This window comes from Chionomys nivalis, chromosome 4 (assembly GCF_950005125.1).
Source record: "Chionomys nivalis chromosome 4, mChiNiv1.1, whole genome shotgun sequence".
Taxonomy (NCBI): Eukaryota; Metazoa; Chordata; class Mammalia; order Rodentia; family Cricetidae; genus Chionomys; species Chionomys nivalis.
The window spans coordinates 61,881,780-61,902,954 of NC_080089.1; the positions used below are offsets into that span (position 1 = coordinate 61,881,780).

The 21,175-nt window shown below is 49.8% G+C and overlaps 1 protein-coding gene across 1 annotated transcript in view; it reads left to right on the forward strand.

Moving 5' to 3' along the window:
* The window catches only part of Itga11 (integrin subunit alpha 11), a 102,105-nt gene that overhangs the window by 56,430 nt on the left and 24,500 nt on the right, over nucleotides 1-21,175 (forward strand). Inside the window, exons 7-15 of the mRNA XM_057766549.1 lie at nucleotides 322-470; nucleotides 5,958-6,102; nucleotides 6,732-6,897; nucleotides 7,090-7,160; nucleotides 12,005-12,149; nucleotides 12,534-12,682; nucleotides 17,008-17,148; nucleotides 17,423-17,626; nucleotides 19,636-19,766. Coding sequence (XP_057622532.1) covers nucleotides 322-470; nucleotides 5,958-6,102; nucleotides 6,732-6,897; nucleotides 7,090-7,160; nucleotides 12,005-12,149; nucleotides 12,534-12,682; nucleotides 17,008-17,148; nucleotides 17,423-17,626; nucleotides 19,636-19,766 — 1,301 coding nt within the window. The remainder of the gene's footprint in view (nucleotides 1-321; nucleotides 471-5,957; nucleotides 6,103-6,731; nucleotides 6,898-7,089; nucleotides 7,161-12,004; nucleotides 12,150-12,533; nucleotides 12,683-17,007; nucleotides 17,149-17,422; nucleotides 17,627-19,635; nucleotides 19,767-21,175) is intronic.

The window sequence follows — 21,175 nt, forward strand, 5'->3', positions numbered from 1 at the left end:
GAATCTAAACTATCCTTGCACGGCAAGCACTTTATCTACTAGAGCTCTCGCCAGACCCAGCTCCTGATGCTTTAGACTTCTAGTCTGTGTTCACTCTCCATATTCTTAAGGAAGATGTTCAACCCGATGAGTCTTCCCTCTCATCACCAAGTTCCTTTCTCTCTGTGGCCCTGATTTGTTTTATCAAGCCATTCGTTCAAACCCAGAACAGCCTGTTTCCCTCGGACTGTGGTTTCCTCTGGGAAGGACTCCTGGGAGAGGGACCCTCACAAATGGAAGTCTGAGCGTCATGGTTCTGCTACCCTCTGCTTTGGTTTGCAGGTCGGAATAGTTCAGTATGGAGAAGATGCGGTTCATGAGTTCCACCTTAATGACTACAAATCTGTAAAGGACGTGGTGGAAGCCGCCAGCCACATTGAGCAGAGAGGAGGGACAGAGACCCGCACAGCATTTGGCATTGAATTTGCACGGTAAAAAAAAAAAAAAAAAAAAAAAAGTGTGTGTGTGTGTGTGCATATGTATGTATGTATGTATGTAAATCTCAGATACTGTGTTTGGGCTACTCCTGCTATGCCCACCATTTGGTGCTTTCAAACAGCCAAGTTCTGATGACGGGTTGGGCTTAGTTTCTTAGTTCTCTCTTGGGTCCTCTCACCTGGTTATGATCTGGTGTCCGCTAGAATGGCTGTCGCGTGAAAGTTCACCTAAGCTAAAAATACCAGTTGGCACATTCACATTGCCATCAACAAGAGCACAGGGAGACTGGTGATCTAAGTCACCAACTGTGGCCATCCGGCTTGGTTTTCCAATACTCTCACAGTGGACTCTTGTCTTCTTGAAGGAGAGAATTTGATCAAGATACATACACAGTTTAAACAAAAGTTTACTCAGCAAAGCAAGGCAAGCACCCCGAAGCGAGGCTGAAGTGGGCTAAGGAAAGCATTTACTTGAGGCTGTCTTACAGTTTCAGAGGTTTAGTCCATGGTTATCATGGCAGGAGAGCATGGTGGCATACAGACAGACATAGTGTTGGAGAAGTCATTGAGAGTTCTACATCTGGATCCACAGCGCATAAAGAGAGAGCCACTGGCTTGGGCTTTTGAAACCTCAATGCCCACACACAGTGCTGTGCTGTCTCTAACAAGGCTGCACCTCCTAATCCTTTCAAACAGTGCCACTCCCTAGGCATTCAAATATATGAACCTATAGGGGCCATTCTTATTCAAACCACCACAAATCAGATCTCCCTTTTAGGGTATTTCTTCCCAAGAGTCTCATAGAAGGGGGACAGGTGTCAAAATCACAATGCAAGTGATATTGCAATGGGGACCCTGCAGTGGTGCACATGTGTGGGTCGATGACCTGAACCTTAGTTTCTGCCTAACTGCAGCTTTAAGGATATTTTACCATAAAGGGGTGTTCTGACCCTCAGTGTAGACAGGTACCTTAACCCAGCCGCAGTCTTCCTCGGTTACTCCAAAGCTAACTCCTTTGCCTACTTGGTCCTAATACCAGGGCATTGGAGAGTTCACAAGAGACCCAGCAGGAACTGGGAGACTGCCTATGACCTAACTAACGGGCCTCAGAACGTGACTTTCAATACATTCCATTACCCAAGCAAGTTACCAAAGGCCAGGCGCTACCCAAAGGTGTGATTCCGCCTCTTGATGGAGGAACAGCCAGGCCAAATGGAAGAAAGGCATTTGGAGAGGACGGTAGCATGCAGCCAACTTTAGAAAGTGTTCTGTCATAGTCTGTAGACTGTGGAAAGATGAGGGTTTGGGGATGTAGCTCAGCTGGAGAGTACTTGCCTAATATGCATGAAGCCCTAAGTTCTATCCCCACTACATTAACTAGACTTGGTAGTGGAAGCCTGTAACACCAGGCTGGAGGTGCAGACCAGTGTTTGCCTAATATGGGTAAAGTCCTGGCTTCAATTCTGAGGACTGCAGGAAGAAAGGAGGGAGGGGGAGAGCGGGAGGAAGGGAGGGGGAAGAAAGGGAGGAAGGGAGGGGGAAGAAAGGGAGGAAGGGAGGGGGAAGAGAGGGAGGAAGAGAGGGAGGATGAAGGAATGAAGAAAGGAAGGAAAGAAGGTATAAGAAAAGCATGTTGGTTCTGAGCACAGAGTCTGTCTATACAGTGTGTGTTATTGGTGGCATATAAAGAACACGGTTAAATCTAACCTCTGAGGTGGTAAAGAGACTGATTCCTTAGAACTCACACCAGAACACACTCAATGTCTGTCACCTCAAGATGTCCACATGGGAGTTCACAAGCTTATTCTATTGATGTCACTGCTGAATGCCCTCTGTTCACCCCCAATAAAATCAGCCAAAATTAAAGGTTTTATGATCCAAGGCCTAGGCACCTGCATTGACAAGGCGAAAGTCACTTTAGTTGAATATGTCTAAATTGGAACATGATTTCATGTGGTCAGAAGATCACGACTTTCCCAACACCATGACTCCTCTGGTAACGTCACCACTCAGTTCCTGTGTTTCTGTTTGTGAACACTTGCCCAGGCTCTGCCTAAGCAAGCAATCCTCCACTCAAAGATGGCTCTCTATTCTTCCTCTCAAAGAATTGGCCACTTTGCCCTTTGGCCATCACTGGAATGACAACTGTGACCACAGGCCCTTCTGATGACAATGACCACGAGGGGCTGTCACTTCCTACTGTGAAGCTAAATGAATAGTGTGGGAATAAAGCTCACTGATTTGGGTTCATCTTGCAGCCAACCAACCTCAAGTCCATGACATACATGTGACTCACAGGACAATTTGAGCCACTCATAACTCATGATTGCTACTGAGGTTGCAATCTCCACCTCCAGTAAAGTTTGAATTCTAGCTTTGGGACCTGCCATGTTTAGGTCCCAAATTATAGCCATGATGATGGATGGATGAATGGATGGGTGGGTTTGCAGATCTTAAGATGGAACCCATGGCCTCATTTTTCTATACAAGTGTTCTGCAACTGAGTTGTATTTCCAGTCTTAATTGTATTTCTTGATAAAAGGTCTTGCTACATAGTCCAGGCTAGCCTCAAGCCCCCAAGTAGCTACAGTTAAAGGTTTGTGCTACCAGGTACTCACAGCTTTTTAAGGTGAACATTTTTCTCTCTTTACTCGGTTGTCTCCAATTCATTCTGTTGTGCCTTTGGTTTTGTTTTTATGTCTGTTTGCTTTTTTTTTCCTGTGAAACTACTATCAGGCCAAGATCTAAGCCACAGGGTCAAGGCGTCAAAAAGGTAGAGATTTGTGGTTCCCGGACTTGGTGGTTCCCAACCAGCAGAGCTCTGACAAGTGTTAGCGCTAATCTTAACTCAAGTTCGAGAGGCATGACCTCCACCAGGGAGACTTGTCAATAGGGAGGCAGGGTAGATGCCAGAGAGTGACCTTGAGCGGAGCTGAGGGTGCTGACCCACCAAGGGAGTGCAAGAGGGCATCACGGGTTGAGTAGGCATCTCTGAGGCTCAGCACATGCCCAGGGCTGGGCCCACACAAATACATTACTATTAATCCACAATCCACCCTTTCTTATTCATTCCCAAGATCTCACATTAAAATTATAATTTTAAAAGTCCCATGGTCTTTACAAATTCAAACACAGTAAAATTTCTGTCTCTTTAAAATAGCCAATCTCTTTTAAAAGTTCAACTCTTTCATCTGTAGGCTCCCTTAAAAATCAAAATTAAATTAAATGTTTCCTTTAAGAGAGAAGAACCAGGACACAATCACAATTTGAACCAAGCAAAACCAAACTCCAACAGTGTAAATAACTCAATGTCCAGTTATCTGGGATTCACCCACGATCTCTGGGCTCCGGCAAAGGGCTTGGGTCGCTTCTCCAGCTCTGCCCTCTGCAGCACAGTTTGTCTCCTGGGCTCCAGCTGGCCCGACTCTACTGCTGCTGCTGTTCTTGGTTGTCTTCCCATGGTACTGGCATCTTCAAAAGCTGGGCTCCCTAACTACAACTGGGATGCACTTAACCAATAGCCTCGCATGGGCGCTCTTTACAGTGCCTAGCCTCAGCTTCTCTGCATGACCCCTTCAGTCCTGGGTCTTCAGCTGTCACTGAGGCTGCACCGTCACCAGTGGCCTCTCCTGGCCTCTCACAGAGCCAAGCCCCAGCTGCTCTCCATAGCCCCTTTCTGCCTTCAAAACCAGTACCACTTGGGGCATGTTTAACCATGACCAAGTCCAGCCACCAACACGAGGTATAACCATAGCAACCTCAATGATGCTGGTCTCTTCTTCATCACTGCTGAGTTCTTAGCTCCAGCTAGCCAGCATCAGTTGTTCCAGTAATGTAAAGGTTTCACGTTTGTGTTTCTGGGATCTTGTTAATCACAGCTGATTCTTGCTAACCAAAGTCACAAAAGCTTAATTCAAAATAACAAATGGCCCTGGTAGAGTCTTTAAACCCCCTCTGAACCGTCACAAGCCAAGCCTCCATCTTCTGCACTGCTCTCAATGTTCTTACCTTCCGAGCTCCCACAGAACATCCCACAAAGTTCTTAACACTCAACAGCTCTCCAGTCCAAAATTCCAAAATCCTTCCACAGTCCTCCCCTAAACATGATCAGGTCTGTCACAGCAATACCCCCCACTATGCTGGCACCAATTTCAGTCTTAGGGTTCCTAGACTGTGACTAAACACCATGACCAAAGAACAAACTGAGGAGGAAAAAGTTTGCCTGACTTACACTTCTAGATCATAGTCCATCATTGGAGGAAGTCAGAACAGGAACTCAAGCAGAGCAGGAACCTGGAGGCGGAAACTGCTGCAGAGGCCATGGAGGGGAGCTTGCTTCCCCTGGCTTGCTCAGTCTGCTTTCTTACAGCTGGAGCTCACGGAGGCATTTCCTCCACTGAGGCTCCTTCCTCTCTGACGACTCTAGCTTGTGTCAAGTTGACACAAAACCAACAGTATAGCTAGATGCTCAGCAGGCAAAGTGGCCTGCTGAGCAAGTACAAGAATTCGAATTCAGGTCCCCAGAACTCATACAAATGCCGGGTGGACCTGGGGGCCTACCTGTAATCCCAGTGGGAGGCAGAGATGGGGGGTTCCTAGTGCAAGCTGGCTAGCTAGACAAGTCAAAGACGCGGCCTCCATATGTCAGGTAGAGAGCGATGGAGAAAGACACTGATGTCAATCTCTGGTGTACACGCATACATGCACTCACACATGTTGAACACACACACATACGATTCCACACCCCACATAGAAAGAAATAAAAGAGAAAAGAGAAGGAAGGAAAGAAGAAAGGAAGGAAGGAAAGATGTCGATGTCAAGGCCAAACCCCCTGAAGTGTCTGGGTTTGGTTAGGACCCAGCATCAAAAAAATGTTTAAACCTCCCACCAAGAGATTCTAACATACAGGTGGGTCTCTGAGTCACTGACTTATCCCAGTCAGGTTTGCTGCCCCATGGTCTCCCCTCCTCCCTACCCCTCTGCCTACCATACAGCAGGAGTGGAACTCCAAGAGGGCAGTGCACTTTTTAAAAGCAACGGATCCAGAGCTGGGGAAATGACTCAGTTGGTAAAGCGTTTGCAACCGGAGTACGAGGACTCCCGCTGAGCTTGTCAGCACCCAGAGCATTGGCTGCACACACCTGTAGTCCCAGTGTTTGGGAAACAGAGGCAGGTGGATTCTAGAAGCTACTGTGTTCAACAAAAGACCCTGTCTCAAAAAGATATGATAGGGAATGACAGAGATACCCAGTGTCGACCTCTAGTTTCTACACGCAAATGTTCACTCCCACACACAAGCACTGGACATGCACACACATGCATATCAAGACCCAGCTGACCAACTGGTGCAAGAGCATTGTGATGCAGACCTTGAACTACTGGGGTGCCCACAGTTGCAGCTTTCATGGCTGCCCCCTAGAGGACATCAGGCTGCCCTGTTCCCATATCCCTCTTCTGACCAATCCCTGCATCTGGTTCCAGTTCAGAGGCTTTCCAGAAGGGTGGAAGGAAAGGGGCCAAGAAGGTGATGATTGTCATCACGGATGGGGAATCCCATGACAGCCCAGACCTGGAGAAGGTGATCCGGCAAAGCGAGAAGGACAATGTGACCAGATACGCAGTGGCCGTAAGTTCTACCCCAAGGAGGGGGCGGGGAGCAGTTGGTTACTCTCAGAGGCTCTGCCCTCAAACCCCCAGGGATTCCCAGGAGCTGCCTCCCTAGAAAAGGCACAACAAGCTGCATCCTTCTCTGAAGAACAAGTGGGGTGTGTGAGAGGCCCTGGGTTCCATTCCCAGCAATGTTTAAAACCAGATGTGATGGTGCACACCTGCAATCCCAGCACTAGAGAAGCAAGGCAGGAAGAGCAGAAATTCAAGGTCACCCTTGGCTGTAGGACAAGTTTTCATCCAGTCAGCTGGGGCTACTTTTATTTCTAAGTTGACTCTTAACATTGTATGTGTGTACGCAGACATGTGTAGGTTTCCACAGACGTGTGTGGGATTCCGTTTTTCTCCTTTTTACAGGGAGTCTAAAGAAAAAAAGGACCCCCAGTCCTCCCAGATTCCAGAACCCTAGCTAATCTCAAGGGTCTTATTTGGTACCTCCAAAGAGTACCTGTTTTCAAATGCCAGTGGTGCCTTGAGAAAGGCTCAAGCTATAGCCTGCCTCCAGGTCCTTGAGGTCTGGGGTTGTGGGTGTGTGGGGAAGTCAGTACTATGTCCTGGTTTGTTGTCCCTGCCCCTGTTCTCTGGCAGGTCTTGGGCTACTACAACCGCAGGGGGATCAATCCAGAAACTTTTCTAAATGAAATCAAATACATCGCGAGCGACCCGGATGACAAGCACTTCTTCAACGTCACAGATGAGGCGGCCCTGAAGGACATTGTTGATGCCCTTGGGGACAGGATCTTCAGCTTGGAAGGTGACCGACTCATGGTCTTACACCTCTGCCCAAGGACTATAATACCCCAAAACAGAGTGATGATGAGGCAGCACAGGCCTCACCTCAGGACCCGCTCAGAAAAGAACCCCAGTTCCCATGATGCCCCAGGTCACAGGACCCATGGACTAACCGGTGATGCACAGAGCTAACATCTTCTCGTTGTTGTTTTAGGCACCAACAAGAATGAAACCTCTTTTGGACTGGAGATGTCACAGACGGGCTTTTCCTCGCATGTGGTAGAGGTACAGGACCCTTCTCCTCCCTCCCTCCTCCCTCTCTCTTTCCTTACTCATCCAGGTCTGTCTGCCGCCCCACCTTTTATGGCTCTCCCGTGTTTTTTCAGTGTCTCTTTGCCTCCTAGAATTTTCTAAAGCCTGGAATGGGGAAGTTAAGGTCTTCAACTTATTTCTAGTGTCTTCTGCCTGCTTCAGAAGCCAGTTCACTATACATGTTACACACACGGGGGGGAGGGGAGGGGAAGATGCAGAGTGGGTGTGTAGGGGGTTACCTCCCAGGGCCTAACGTCTCATTCAGTCCATAGAAACCCACATAATCAGGTCAAATGACAAAACCAAACAGCCAGTACCTGATAGCATCAGATTCTGAGGTGACCTGGGCCAGCTGGGCCAGGGCCTGTACCCATGTCGGGAAGGTGTCTATAGCTCCCAGCTCCATCAAGAGGCTACAAAACCCATCTCTGTTCAGACTCTGCATTGGACTGCAACAGCCCCAGGTGTGCCTTGCCCATGAAGGACAGGCTGCAGGTGTCACTAACCACACACGGTGTCAGGGGCCATGTTTACCTGAGGCTTAACCTAAGGGAGCCTGGGCCCTCACAGAGGAACAAAGTCAGTGTTTTGGGAAACATTTTATAAACTGTCACGTCCTGGGGGCTCCATGTGGGAAGCATGTCAGCCCTGAGAGTATACCAGTGCATGCTCCTCCTCCAGGTACGTGTGCTTCAGACAACAGGTGTCTTGGTTGTGCGTGCGTGCGTGCGTTTGTGTGTGTGTACGTGTGTGTGTGTGTGTGTGTGTGTGTGTATACACTCTGTGTTCAGGAAAGGTCTGCAGGCCCACAATGATTACACATCCCTCTGTCATCCCCCCACATCCTCCGAACCCTTCTGGGATGTGGGCAGGGCAGGATTCCTGGTTCCCATCCTGCAGGTAAAGAACGGATTCACGAGGTCAGGCAAGCTGGGGCTAAGGTGACGTGAGCAAGGACTGCGTGAGCTCTTCCCTCTGCAGTCGGCAGCTGCTCCGAGAGGGTTCCCAGGAGCTCTGAGTAAGAGATCCCAGATTGGAGAGAGCGGCTCATGCATGCCAAGCAGCAGGCAGATGTTTGGAAATGCGGCGTGTGCACAGATTTTTGCCAGGCCCCATCTGTACAGTATCAAGTCCATTGAGGTGGATACAGCAAGATACGAGCATGGATTTCCCACCATCCCAGCAGCCCCTGGCCAGGTGCACAGCCCTGTAAACTTGTCCCAGGGGTCCCTGCACCTCATTTCATGCTCAAAAGAGCCCTGTGAGGTCTGCAAGTGGTGACAGTCATCCTGATTTAGGTGGCTGGGCCCACTGGTCTTTTAAGTGCCTTCTTATGGCTGGGATTCAGGAGGAGCAGAGGTGGAGCTGGGCCACCAGGAGGCAGGAGTTTACATTTACATGAGGTCAGGCAGCCAATCCCTTCTCAGTACTTTCCCTGCTGTACTGTCTCTGGGGACAGGGCAAGAATGAGGATCTGATTTTAAATACCCAGCATGGCTGTGTTATACAATTCCAGCATTGGGAGAGAGAGATGGGTGGATCATGAGAGCTCACTGGCTAGCGTTCCTAGCCAAGTGATAGGCTTCCAGTTCAGTGAGAGACCACTGTCTCAAGGCAGAAACATCAACAGTGACAGAGGAAGACATCTGATATTCTGCTCTGGCCTCCAAAGGCACAGGCATTGGCATGGGCATGCCCTCCTGCATACTCATACGCATGCATCTGCCACACAGAAAGGGCAACGGGGGGTGGGGGGGCGAACACAGCAAGAAGATACAACTTCATGAAGAGCAGGGAGCATTGATTAAGATGTAGCTGAAATACCAAAAATAATCAGCAATGAGCCTTGCCACCCAAAATCAGCTCACAAACTGCCAAAACAGCATGGACAGCAGGATGAGGAGAGCGATAGCTGCCTCCCAGGAAACCCAAGTCTAGAGCTCCAAGGCCTAGGAAATTATAAGCAGTTGACACCCACTTGTGGGAGGCCCCAGAGAACTCCTCCATGGGAGGAGCACTCTGCCACCACCCTGAACTGAGATGGCCAAGGATAAGGCCAGGTGTCATGGCAGTGGGGGGGGGGGGCAACACATGACTGTCCCTGCAGTGAAGGCCACCCAGGTAGAGATACTCTGGGGCTGTGTCACGGAAGCTCAGTGGCCCCATAAATCTAGAGTGACCTGAAGGCCATAAGTCAGGGAATCCAGACAGGCCCATGAGGAAACACTGGATGCTAGATGCCAGTTTTTCCCAGATGATTCACGCCATTTCCCAGCTGGGCCACACGCCTGGCGTCTCCCTCCAAAGTTCTGGCCTTTTTCCCAAGATATTCTAGATTTTTCCCCCCAGATTTCGGATGTCTGGGGCCCTCAGCTGGGAAGACTGTGACCTGGGAGATTTGTTTTGATGGCCTTCATGAACACACTTCCTAGTACGCCTGTCCCCAACAAATCCATTTTGGGGGCCCAAGGTCTATCTGTGGCCAAGATACAATGGCATAGGTGAGATGAGAGCTCGCCTTGCCCCTCGTTCCTGAGGTCCAGGGCAGTTCTCAACCCCTACACAGGGAGGATGGAGAAGGCCCTCCCTGCAGGGCCAGGCACCTGGGTGGAGCTGGCCTTTCTCAGCACACCAGAGGTCCCCGCTGTCAACAAGGCCATAACACCTCTTCAAAACCCTCTCCAGACATCAAGAAGTCTAGCATGCAGTCACAAACTTGGACTCAGCAAACAGACATGAAGAAAGGGTGGCCCACCTCCTGGAGGGGCTCAGGTAGAAAACCGGAAGCAGGAGCCACGTGGGGCTTGGGAAAACCAGTGGGGGCTTTTCTTGCTGTCCCATCTACCCTCTGACCAAAGACCCAGCCCCACCCAGACTTGCTGTGCGACTTTGGGAATGCATCTGCCTCTCTTCGAACCCCAAATGCAGATAAGGAGTCTGCCCCCTCTCAGGGCCCCTGTGGGCTCCCACGGGAGAGGATTGGATGAGAAAGTGCCCCACCAAGAAGAAGTATACTCCAAAATTGAGGAATGTTGGCAGTGACTATGGACAACAGGAATTTGGGTTCCGGACCTCAGTCTTGGCCCAACCCACTGTCAGTGCTTCCCAGCTGAGTGGAGCAGGGAGCTAATTAGAACATTGGACTTTGAACATGACAGAGCACCAGGCACTCCCCAAGACAGCTTATTTATAGTTGCAAAAACATTCCACAGAGGAAGTTCTCCCTCCAGAGAACTGCCCTTTTCAACTGATGGATAAGATCAACTTGCCTCTTTAAAATGGCAGGAGATCTTTGAACCTGGCCAGAACCAGCCAGCTGGGCTCATGGAGGGCTGGGGCATGGGGTTATGGGGAGGGGGGGGCTTACCTGCCGAAACTGTAAAAGGCCAAAGCTGCTGCTGGCACAGTGCTTGGCTAGCACAGGACAGACCCTGTGTTCTATCCTAGCACGCATGCGTGCGCGCGTGAATGCGCGCACACAAACACACACGCGCTCGCACGCGCGCGCCCACACACACACAATGAGTAAGGATCTCATAAAGCCTAGGCTAGCCTCAAAGTCACTATGTAGCCAAGGATAACTTTGATTTTGATCCCTCTACTTCCACCACCCCAGTGCTGATATTATAGGCGTACACCATCATGCCCAGTGTATATGGTGTGGAGAATGGAACCCAGGTCTTTGCCCGTGCCTGACAACCACTCTACCACTGAGCCACATTCTAGGTACATTGAAGCCAGGAAGCAACTCCAGGTTTCTATATTTTTTTTCTTTGTTTATTTTGAGGAGGAGTCCACCACTAGCCTGAAGCTCACCAAATAGGCCGGGTTGGCTGGCCAGCAAGCCAGGGCCACGTGCCTGTCCAGCACTGAGTCTATGGCACTTGCCGCCATGCTCAGCTGCTTTTCCCATGAGTCCTAAGGACTGAACACAGGTCACTGTACTTGCAAAGCAAGCATTTCACTGACTGAGACATCTTCCCAGCCCCTATTTGCAAAAGAAAATTAAAGCCCAGAGCTAAGATACAGGGTAGCCACGCCTCCCCTGAATCTGGGGGGTGGGGCTATTATTCTCGCCTCCTCCTTCCTGTACTGCGGTCCAGGTACCATTCCTCCTCTTTCAGGGCTTGCAGTTTGCCTTCCTATGCCCAGTCATGTGGTTTGTTCACATTAGGGGTGGGGAGGGTCCAGGGACCCAGTTCTCAGGAAATGACACCTCCTGCCTTCATACCCAGGCATGGCGGCATGCACTTGTCCTGCAGTAGTGAGTAGGGCAAGGGACACCCTCCAAGTCAGTGAAGAAACAAGCTCCATGGCCCTGGCTTGTCTGCCCAATCTGTCTCATCCACTCTGCTTCCGCTCTACAGTTCGCTGTTCCTAGAAAGCAAAGCTGCCTTCTCTCTGCCCCGGGGCCTTTGCTCAGTCGCTCCCAAGGCAGGCAGTCACCTGTGGACAGTGGGGCTTGAAGGAGTGTTGGGCTAGGTAGGTAACAAGGAAGCTGAGTGGTTTTAAAAGTCCAAGGAAATGTGGAGGGTTTGTCCTGGGTTCAGAGTTTATTTCTAGAATGTTCCTTTATCTGTTTTTAAATTCACACCCTTGAGATCAGTTTGGCCCATTTTGTGCTAAGGATGAGACAGGGCACCACGGTCTCTGAGGCTTGATTATAAGTCAAGAGCCCCAGTTGAAAGCTGAGTTTCTAAGTCCCGGCAAAGGTACCCCCAGATGACTATGGTGCCTCAGAGTTTGCAAGACCTGGGTGCTTTTAGCAAGAGGTCCCTAGAAACAGGGTCTGATGCCACATTCTTCCCTGGTGCCAGGACGGAATCCTGCTGGGAGCCGTGGGAGCCTACGACTGGAACGGGGCCGTACTGAAGGAGACAAGTGCGGGCAAGGTGATTCCCCACCGGGAGTCCTACCTTAAGGAGTTCCCGGAGGAGCTGAAGAACCACGCCGCATACCTAGGTGAGGCCCGTGGGAGGGTGGCTGGTGACAGAGGGTAAGAAGGGCTCCAGATTGAGAGGCCTTAAAGCTTTAGGTCTGGACTGGAGCTACATCACACTGGGCCTGCCTCCGCAAGACAAAGTGAAAGTCTTGTTAACAGCCACTTTCCTTTTTATTAGATAATTCTATTTGGTTTGGGGGCTGGGGATCAAGCACAGGACCTGGCACAGGCCAACCATACGCGCTCCACTGAGCTACATCTCCAGGGTCTTTCCATTAATCCGTACACTCAAGGGAAACAGGACTCACTATTCCTCCTCAGGCCTGGTTGCTCCCCATACCAAAACCCGGCAAGCTGTACTGAGCACACAGCATCAGAGACCAGTCTGTTTCTTCCTCTGGCAGGCTACACAGTGACATCGGTCGTGTCCTCCAAGCAGGGGCGGGTGTACGTGGCCGGAGCCCCCAGGTTCAACCACACAGGCAAGGTCATTCTGTTCACCATGCACAACAACCGCAGCCTCACCATCCACCAGGCTCTTCGGGGCGAGCAGGTAACGGAGAACAGGGGCAGGCTCTGGGCAAGGGTGAGGGTCTGACCTAGGCAGAGTGAGCAAAAGGGCTCCTCCCTCTCAACAAGAAGGTCCCCCACACACAAGTATCCCCCTGTGTTGGGGGCACAGGTCCAGTTCTCGCTGATTGAAGGTGCCTGCAAAAACAGTTACTCCCTAAACAGCCATAGAACCTGCACTGTCCCCTCCCCTTAAAGTCCGGTTGGCTCCTAATGAGAGCCTGGGGCAACTTCTTCCCTCCATCTTCTGGACCTCTTGCCTGGTGGCCTCTGTTGCTACCCTGCCTGGTGTGCTCAGGAGTAGCCACTCCAGGCAGCATCAGTGTCTAGCTACCTGACCTGGGCATCTCCTAGCCCTGGGGTATTCTGAAAGGACAGTCACACTCCTTGAGCTGTCTTGTTATTTTTAAGTATTTTCTGACCCACAAACCTCTCCGCCGACGCAATAATCCCAATCAGACCAAATCAGTCCGAATTAGAAGATGACCAGGTTTAATGGCTGCCAGTGCTCCTGGGTGGCCCCCCGGGAAAACACAGAGGGGGGAAAGGAGAACCTGAATAACCTCCAGAGAGGGAAAAGGGGAGAACATGTGTTCATTCTCGGTGGGAGCAGTTTAAATAGCCTGTGGGAGTGGTCTTGACCCTCCCTAGGAAGGAGTCACCATTTGTGAGCTTTCTGAGAGGTGGGGTTTGGACTGAGGCAACTCCCAAGGGAGCAGAAATGAAATTTTTTGCCCAACATTCTAAAAATGGATGCCAGGGGGCTGGGGTGAAGCCTCCAACTAAACAATCCAGACTCTTTGTTTAAAGGGGTACAGGGAGCTGAGATGACGCTTCCGACCAAACAGTTATATCATTCCCCGCCCCCCCCCACACACAACAAGACCCACAAGGACAGCAGCTTCCTCCTTTTTCCTGGAAGTAAAGCTCACTGCTAATGCCACTGTCCCTCTTGGGATGTGCTGACGACCAGACTGTGTGACAGGCTGTGTCAGGTGGTTAGGACACCAATTAGAAAGCTCTGGTGAGCAAGCACTGGTGGCAAGAACAAAATGAATCATGGCGGCAGCCAAGGAAGCAACACAGCTTCTCCGGGATCGTACAGCAGGTTCCTGACCAGGTCATGCTAAGAACTCAGGCTCTTGCATGACATCACCTCTTGACTCCCAACAGCCCCTACCTAGACCAGGCCTTGACATCTCCTGACTGACAGCATCCTCTGGTACCCTGGACCCCAGCTAAGCCCCACCCAGGCCCTGGCCTGCCTTCTCTCATTACTTGGAGCTTGAGAAGAGCCCCATTCTATAGGTTCTCCTGCCCTGTCCTGTCACCAGGACACACACACGTCTCTCCTATCAACCTGAGCGCAGGCTACAGAGGGTCACAATTCTCTGACTCCTCTTCTAGGCCAATGGTGCACTGGTATGTACCTCATGTTCAGACTGGCAAACTCTGCCTCATCCCACTCTATCCCACACCAGCCCTCTCTCCACCCCGCCCCACCATGATCCAGCCCGCTCCACCGGCTCCAGCCCACTCCACCCCCCACCATGGTCCAGCCCACTCTACCAGCTCCACCCTGCTCCATCCAGCTCCACCTGCTCCAGCCCACTCCAGCCCACTCCACCCGCCCTCCACCCCCACGATTCAGCCCACTCAAGGCTAGCACCTTCAGGAAGGGAAAGGCTAGACCCAGGAACTACAGGGAATATGCTGATAACTCAAGACTCTCTCCTGATCGGTTCCACCTCCAGCATCAAAATAAAAAACCATAGAGCTGAAGACAGATCATTGTGACCCACACAGCTGAAACCACAGATTTAGTTGACTTTTCCTGTCTGCCTTATAATTACTTTATGTTGACACCTCTCTCCCTTCCTCACCCGGCTCAGGCTCTTGTCTTTTTCTTCCTTCTTAAAGGCTTTTTTGTTTTGTTTTGAGACAGGGTCTAGTGTAGCCCAGGAAGACCGTAAACTCACTATACTGCGGAGGATTGCCTTGAATTCCCAACCCTCCTGCCGCCACCTCCCATGTTAGGATTATAGGCAAGAAGCACCACCTCTGGTTTATGTGGTGCTGAGGCTCAGCCCCAGGGCTGCAGCATCCTAGGCAAGCACTCTACCGACTGAGTCACATCCCTAGCCTATGTAAAGTCTTTAGAACAGGCTACTGAGCCAAGCATGATGGTGCACTCCTTTAGTTCCAGCACTTGGGAGGCTGAGGCAGGCAGATCTCTGTGAGTTCAAGACCAGCCTGGTCTACATAGCAAGTTCCAGGACAGCCAAGGCTATATGGTTTTATGCCTGGAGGTCATGGCAGAAGAAACATTAGGCTTCCTGTGTCAGAGTGGCTTAGCCCAGCAATCACCAGGCTTCTGACCCTGGCCAGGCAACTGGACTCCTCTTGGTTTCAAGTAACCCATGAAAAATGAAAAAAAAAAAAAAAAAAAAAAGGCAGGCTAAGGTGTAAGCTCAGCATCAGAGCTCTTGCCTGGCATGTACCAGGGTCTGGGTTTAACACTGCCTCCTAACAGCATGGTGCACCACAAGCTACCCAAGGTTTTAGTGTCTTGCTTGGCGCCCTACCACAGGCAGGATCTGTTCCCTCTTCTAAGCATTTACTGAGCCCATCCTGTGCCAGGCATGATCCCCAAGCCTACAAGGGCCTACCCTCAAGAGGCTCCCAAGGAGGGAGCAGACCCTGGTGGGAGAAGGCACCCTTGTCACGGACAGTGGGGTTGAGAGGTCAGAGACATCTTCTCAAAGGAAGCGAAGCATCGGCTGAAGCCTGAGTGTCTGCAGGAGGCAGGAAATGGAGGAGACTATGTAAGGAAAAGGAAAGCTTGTGAGAGGGAAATGGATCTTAGGAAAGAGAAAGCACTGATGCACAGCAGGAAGGGGCAGGTGGAGGAGGCTCAATATTGGGAGCCAGGGGAAGCAGAGCAGAGACTGGAAAGGGAGGCAGATCCTACAGGGTCATGCTAAAGAACGTAGGCTTTATCCCAAACACCAGGTTGTATATGGCCAAGGGTTAGAGGCCAGGCGGCCATCACAAGGGCGAGATGGGAGCCAAGCATAGAGGAGGAGCAGTCAGGCAACAACGAGATGCTGGCTAATATCAGGCTGCCTGTGGTAGAGATGGAAGTAGAGACGGGGGTTCCTCAGTCTCTAATGGAAAATGAATGGTGCCCCTGCTCACGTGGGGAATCACTATACTCAATGAAGGACAGAGATAAAGAGAGAGTGAGCCCTCGGACAGGCACGTGTCAGTCACCATCGACAGTGGGAATGCCAGTGTTCTCCATGACACTTGGAAGTGAACTATTGTGGCTTGATTAAACCATTAGGGGACGGACATAGCTAACTCTGAATCAGCAGCAATCAAGTCACAAAAAACCAACCTGTCATGGTTGGCTATTGCACTCATGAGTTCACAGCAGCTAAGGTTACCTGTACAAGCCTAGATCGGGGAGGAGCTCATGAGGTCCCACCCCTAACTGATGACCTATTAGCAATTGATAGCTGCAGAATGAAAGAGAGTCCATTCCTCAGGGGTGTGGCCACACGTGGGCAATGCTAAGTGGATTTACTCCGTTGTTTTTTAAAGGGAGAAGAAATAATGTTGAGAGAAGATGACTAAGGGGGAGCTAGGGGAAGTTGGGGTGCAAACTGGAGAGTGGGTAGTACTGGATTTTATTATATACATGTCTAAAAATTTTCAAAGAATAAATGTTTTTTTTAATGGGGTCTTTATGAGAAAAAAAAATGTCCTGAAGAAAGGTTCTGGATACATCGTTATATCTAATAATCAGGAGAGATGAAGAGTCTCATTGTGACAAGAAAAGCTCTTTATATATAAGAACTGGTAATGTAAAGACCATAGAACAGAGTGGGGAAAATACAGAAAAACACTCACGCTGGCTGTGTCTCAATGTTGAGACTATGGGTAACTCGTTTTTGTCTTCAAAATTTGTATGTAGCTTCTTTTTTTTGCCATTATATTATTTTGCTTTTTGTCATTATAATATATCACAGCCCCGAGGAGTAAATAACCATAGTTAAAGTTAAATAATGAAATACAGGAGGGTGGGAAGGAGCTGCCAACTGAGATAGGGAAAGAAACAAGGATACCCTGAAAGCATGTAAGTCTGCCAGGGGAGAGGAGGGGAAGGTAGGCATGAGAAGGGAGGGCCTGCCAGGACCCCAAACATTACAGGTCAAAAGATGACCCCAGGTTCCTGGCCAAGGCTGTCGGTGTGAGAGAGACCTGAGGACCCAGCTTGATCTTTCTCCCATCCATGTGCCGCAGATAGGCTCCTACTTTGGGAGTGAGATCACCTCAGTGGACATCAATGACGACAGAGTGACCGATGTCTTGCTGGTGGGCGCCCCCATGTACTTCAGCGAAGGCCGAGAGCGAGGCAAGGTGTATGTCTACAATCTGAGACAGGTACTGTGGCCAGGAGGGGCCAGGCAGCTCTGCAGGGCGTCAGAGTCCTACACTGACTTGGTCAACCTTGAGGGAACCCAGGTTCCCAGGAAGCCCGGTACTGCCTACAGAAGCCAGCTGGGAAGGACAGGAGCCTCTCTGCCCTGGGCTCCTGTCACTGGGAAGGGTCCTGGGGAATGGAATAAAGAAAAGTCGCTTGGTGCAGGCAAAGGGAGTCGCGATCCCAGAGCCTCTGCCCCGTTCCCTGAACCTCTTTCCGGCCTTGATTTTGCAGAACCGGTTTGTTTATAATGGCACTCTGAAGGATTCCCACAGCTACCAGAACGCCCGGTTTGGGTCCTGCATCGCCTCAGTTCAAGACCTCAACCAAGACTCCTACAATGATGTGGTGGTGGGGGCCCCTCTAGAGGACAGCCACAGAGGAGCCATCTATATCTTCCACGGCTTCCAAAACAGCATCCTGAAGAAGCCCATACAGGTGGGGCTTTGGGGAGACTAGGTAGAGCAGAGAGTGGGCAATGGCTGCACCCATGTATTCCTGCGGCTCAGTTTCCTTGCATGCCCTCTTGCAGGAAGGATCCTGTCTGTCCTAGCTGTGTCTACCTCTAGTGGAGGGATTGACATGGCACAGTGATGTTCAGAATGTCCCCCATCTATCCCCATATACACCTTTATCCTCTCAGCATCAGTCCAATGAAAATCCCAGGCACCAAATATCACTGCCCCAACAGGAACCCTGTGACTGGAACACTTCTGGCTGGGTTCCATTTTCACTACAAACAGACCCAGCCCAGCTCAGATCTGACCTTCTTCAGCCTCAAAGCCATCAGAATTTTGCCACTCTTTTTTTTTCTCTTTTTAAAAATAATTCTTTTTTATTTCCTGCGCATGGATGTTTTGCCTGCATGTATGTGTTTACAGTGCCCAAGGAGGCCAGAAGAAGGCATTGGATCCCCTGGAACTAGAGTTACAGACCATCATGAGCTGGCATTTGGGTGCTAGGAACAAAATTCAGGTCCTCTGCAAGGGTAGCCAGGGTTGGTTTTTTAATGTTTATTTATTTTGTGTAGGGGTGGTACCCGCAGATATGTATGTATACCACATGCATGCCTGGTGCCCATGGAGGTCAGAAGAATATGTTTGATTCCCTGGAACTGGAGTTAGAGATGGCAGTGAGCCAACACATGGGTTCTGGGAATCAACCTAGGTCTTTTGTAAGGGCAACAAGTACTCTTAACAACTAGGTCGCCGGGCGGTGGTGGCACACACCTTTAATCCCAGCACTCGGGAGGCAGAGGCAGGCGAATCTCTGTGAGTTTGAGACCAGCCTGGTCTACAGGAGGTAGTTCCAGGACAGGCTCCAAAACCACAGAGAAACCCTGTCTCAAAAAAAAAAAAAAAAAAAAAAAGTAAAATAACAACTAGGTCATCTCTCCAAACCACATTTTTACTTTTCTTTCTCTCTTTTTATTTTTCCTTTTTTCTTTTTTTTTTTTTTTAAAGGTTGACCTATGTGGCCCTGGCTGACCTCAAACTCACAGAGATTCACCTACCTCTGCCTCTCAGGCTGGTGTTAAAGGCGTGTGCTACTACTACTCTGGTCCATCCATTCTATTCGTAATTTCACAAATGTGCACCACGCATACTGACCGTTCTCACCTCCCTACAGCCTCAATCCATCTCCCCCCGACACACACACACACACACACACACACACACACACACTTATCTCACTCGTACGTATCTATTCATTTTGTTTTGGGAATCTCAGTGAAGACTTACCAGCACCATCTGTGTGACCCTGGAAGCTATATACTGGAGCCTGATGGTTCAATAGTAGGAACACAACAAAAGATAATGAGTTCTTCTTTCCCATAATCTATCAATAGACAATGGGTCAGAGGTAAAGGGTAGGCCCCTGTGAACTCCTCCCCCTTCCCTGATTGACTGATAGAGTCCAGTGCATGTTGTGAGTCAATGATCTAAACAGTTGTATCGAGTCCAGAGAACTTGCCTACATATTTTATTCTCAAGACAGTCAAATAAATACAGCAAGGTAGAAATGCCAGTGGATTTGTTATCTTCCAGGTAATTACACTGGTATTCACCAAGTACTTTATTTTATCTTTTGTGGTGCTCAGGATCAAACTTAGGGCCTTGTACCTTCCAGGTGAGCACTCCACCACTCAGTTAAACCTTCAGTCCTTGAGTTTTTGAGGCAAGGTCTTGCTATATATATATAGCCCATGCTGGTCTTGAATTCATGAGCCTATTTCCACCTCTCAAGTACTGAGATCGTAAGTGTGAGCCACCAAACTTGTTAGGGAATATTTTGAGACATAATATTGTCGTCCAAAAGAGTGACTTTAAAGGTGGGGGTTTCTCTGGTAAGGCAGCTGCCAGGTCTCAGAGCTCAGAATTGTGTCTGTCCCCCTAGAGCTAATCAGGGCTCACAGTACACACACCCTTTTTCTCTTCTCCCTGCAGAGAATCGCAGCCTCAGAGCTGGCTCCTGGCCTTCAGCATTTCGGCTGCAGCATCCATGGACAACTGGACCTCAATGAGGATGGGCTTGTGGACCTAGCAGTGGGCGCCCTGGGCAACGCTGTGGTTTTGTGGTCGGTTCCTGTTTTCCCTAACTACAGGACTTCCCTGAGGGTTACCAGACTAGAGTGCTTCAAAAATCTGCTTCTGGGTCCTTGCCTCTTGGTTTTAGCTACTGTCATCCAAATGAATCCTGATCCTCTCCCATCTCATGTGATCTTGGAGTCCTGATCTCTATTCCCAACAGAATTCTAGAATCTTTGGTCACTTTCAGGTCCAAAATCTGTCCCTCACCCCCAGAACTTTTCCTACACTCTGGCCCCTGCAGCATTTCTTCCTCTGCCCTCCCCCCTCCCCAGGTTACACAGAGGGAGCACTGAGCCTCCTCTAGAAGGCATTTTCCTCCCCTCCAGCACAGAGTGGATGTGAAATATACGGGTTTCTTTCTTCCAACCCCCCTGACTTTATTTCCTCTCTCTCTCTCTCTCTCTCTCTCTCTCTCTCTCTCTCTCTCTCTCTCTCTGTGTGTGTGTGTGTGCGCGCGCGTGTGTGTGTTTCCACATCAGTGTTTTTAAAAAGCCCATGCATTGTCTCATGTACTGATACTTTCAGAATGTAGCCATGGTTAGCCTGGAATTCTCTATGTAGACCAGGCTGGCCTCAAGCTCACAGAGATCCACCAGTCTCTGCTGAGGTTAAAGGTATTATATCACCATGCCTGGCTGAGTGGAGCTTTTTAAATATACATGGATGAGATCAATTTCATCATTTAGGATTTTCTGCACTAACTTAAAATTTGAAGAAAAAAAAAGTCAACTTTCCGTCATCTTAACACTGACATCTGCAGCGTCTGGCTGTACTTCCAGTCTTTCCCCTCGCTTGTGCTCCAAGCACCAGCCACTCAGCCTCACTCCTGAGTCCATTAGATGTGCAGAGTCTGTGCCAACAGACAGCAGCGGATCTGGACTGCAGCAAGATGTCTGTAGGAGGCAGTGGTGCATGCAGATTAGAACTTGAGAGACAGTCTTAAGACAAGCTCATGTCTCCAGTTAGTGTGACCTGAGGTGTATGTAGCCTTGGCGTGGAATTTCTTGTTGGTTGACTCACTGGGAAGTCGGGGATGACTTTGGATTTCTGAGCTTTCTGACTCCGTCTCACCACACCTTGTTTATGTGATGATGGGAATCAAACTCAGAGCTTCATGCATGCTGGGCCAGTGCACTGCCAACTGAGCCACATCCTCTGCTCCTGACATGGGTTTTCTTTTCCTCCTCCTCCCACCCTTTCTTTTTTCTTTGCTTTGCTCCACTGTTCCTTCCTGAGCTGGGCCAACAGGTTGTTCTTCAGTGACAGGTCCTGAGAGAGAGGACCAGGGAACCAGAAGGTGAGGGGACAGATAAGTCTGGGATCAGGAGGTCTTACACAGGCTTACGTCTTATGCCAAGCAAGCTTATTTAGAAGCATGGTATTTTATATACTATTT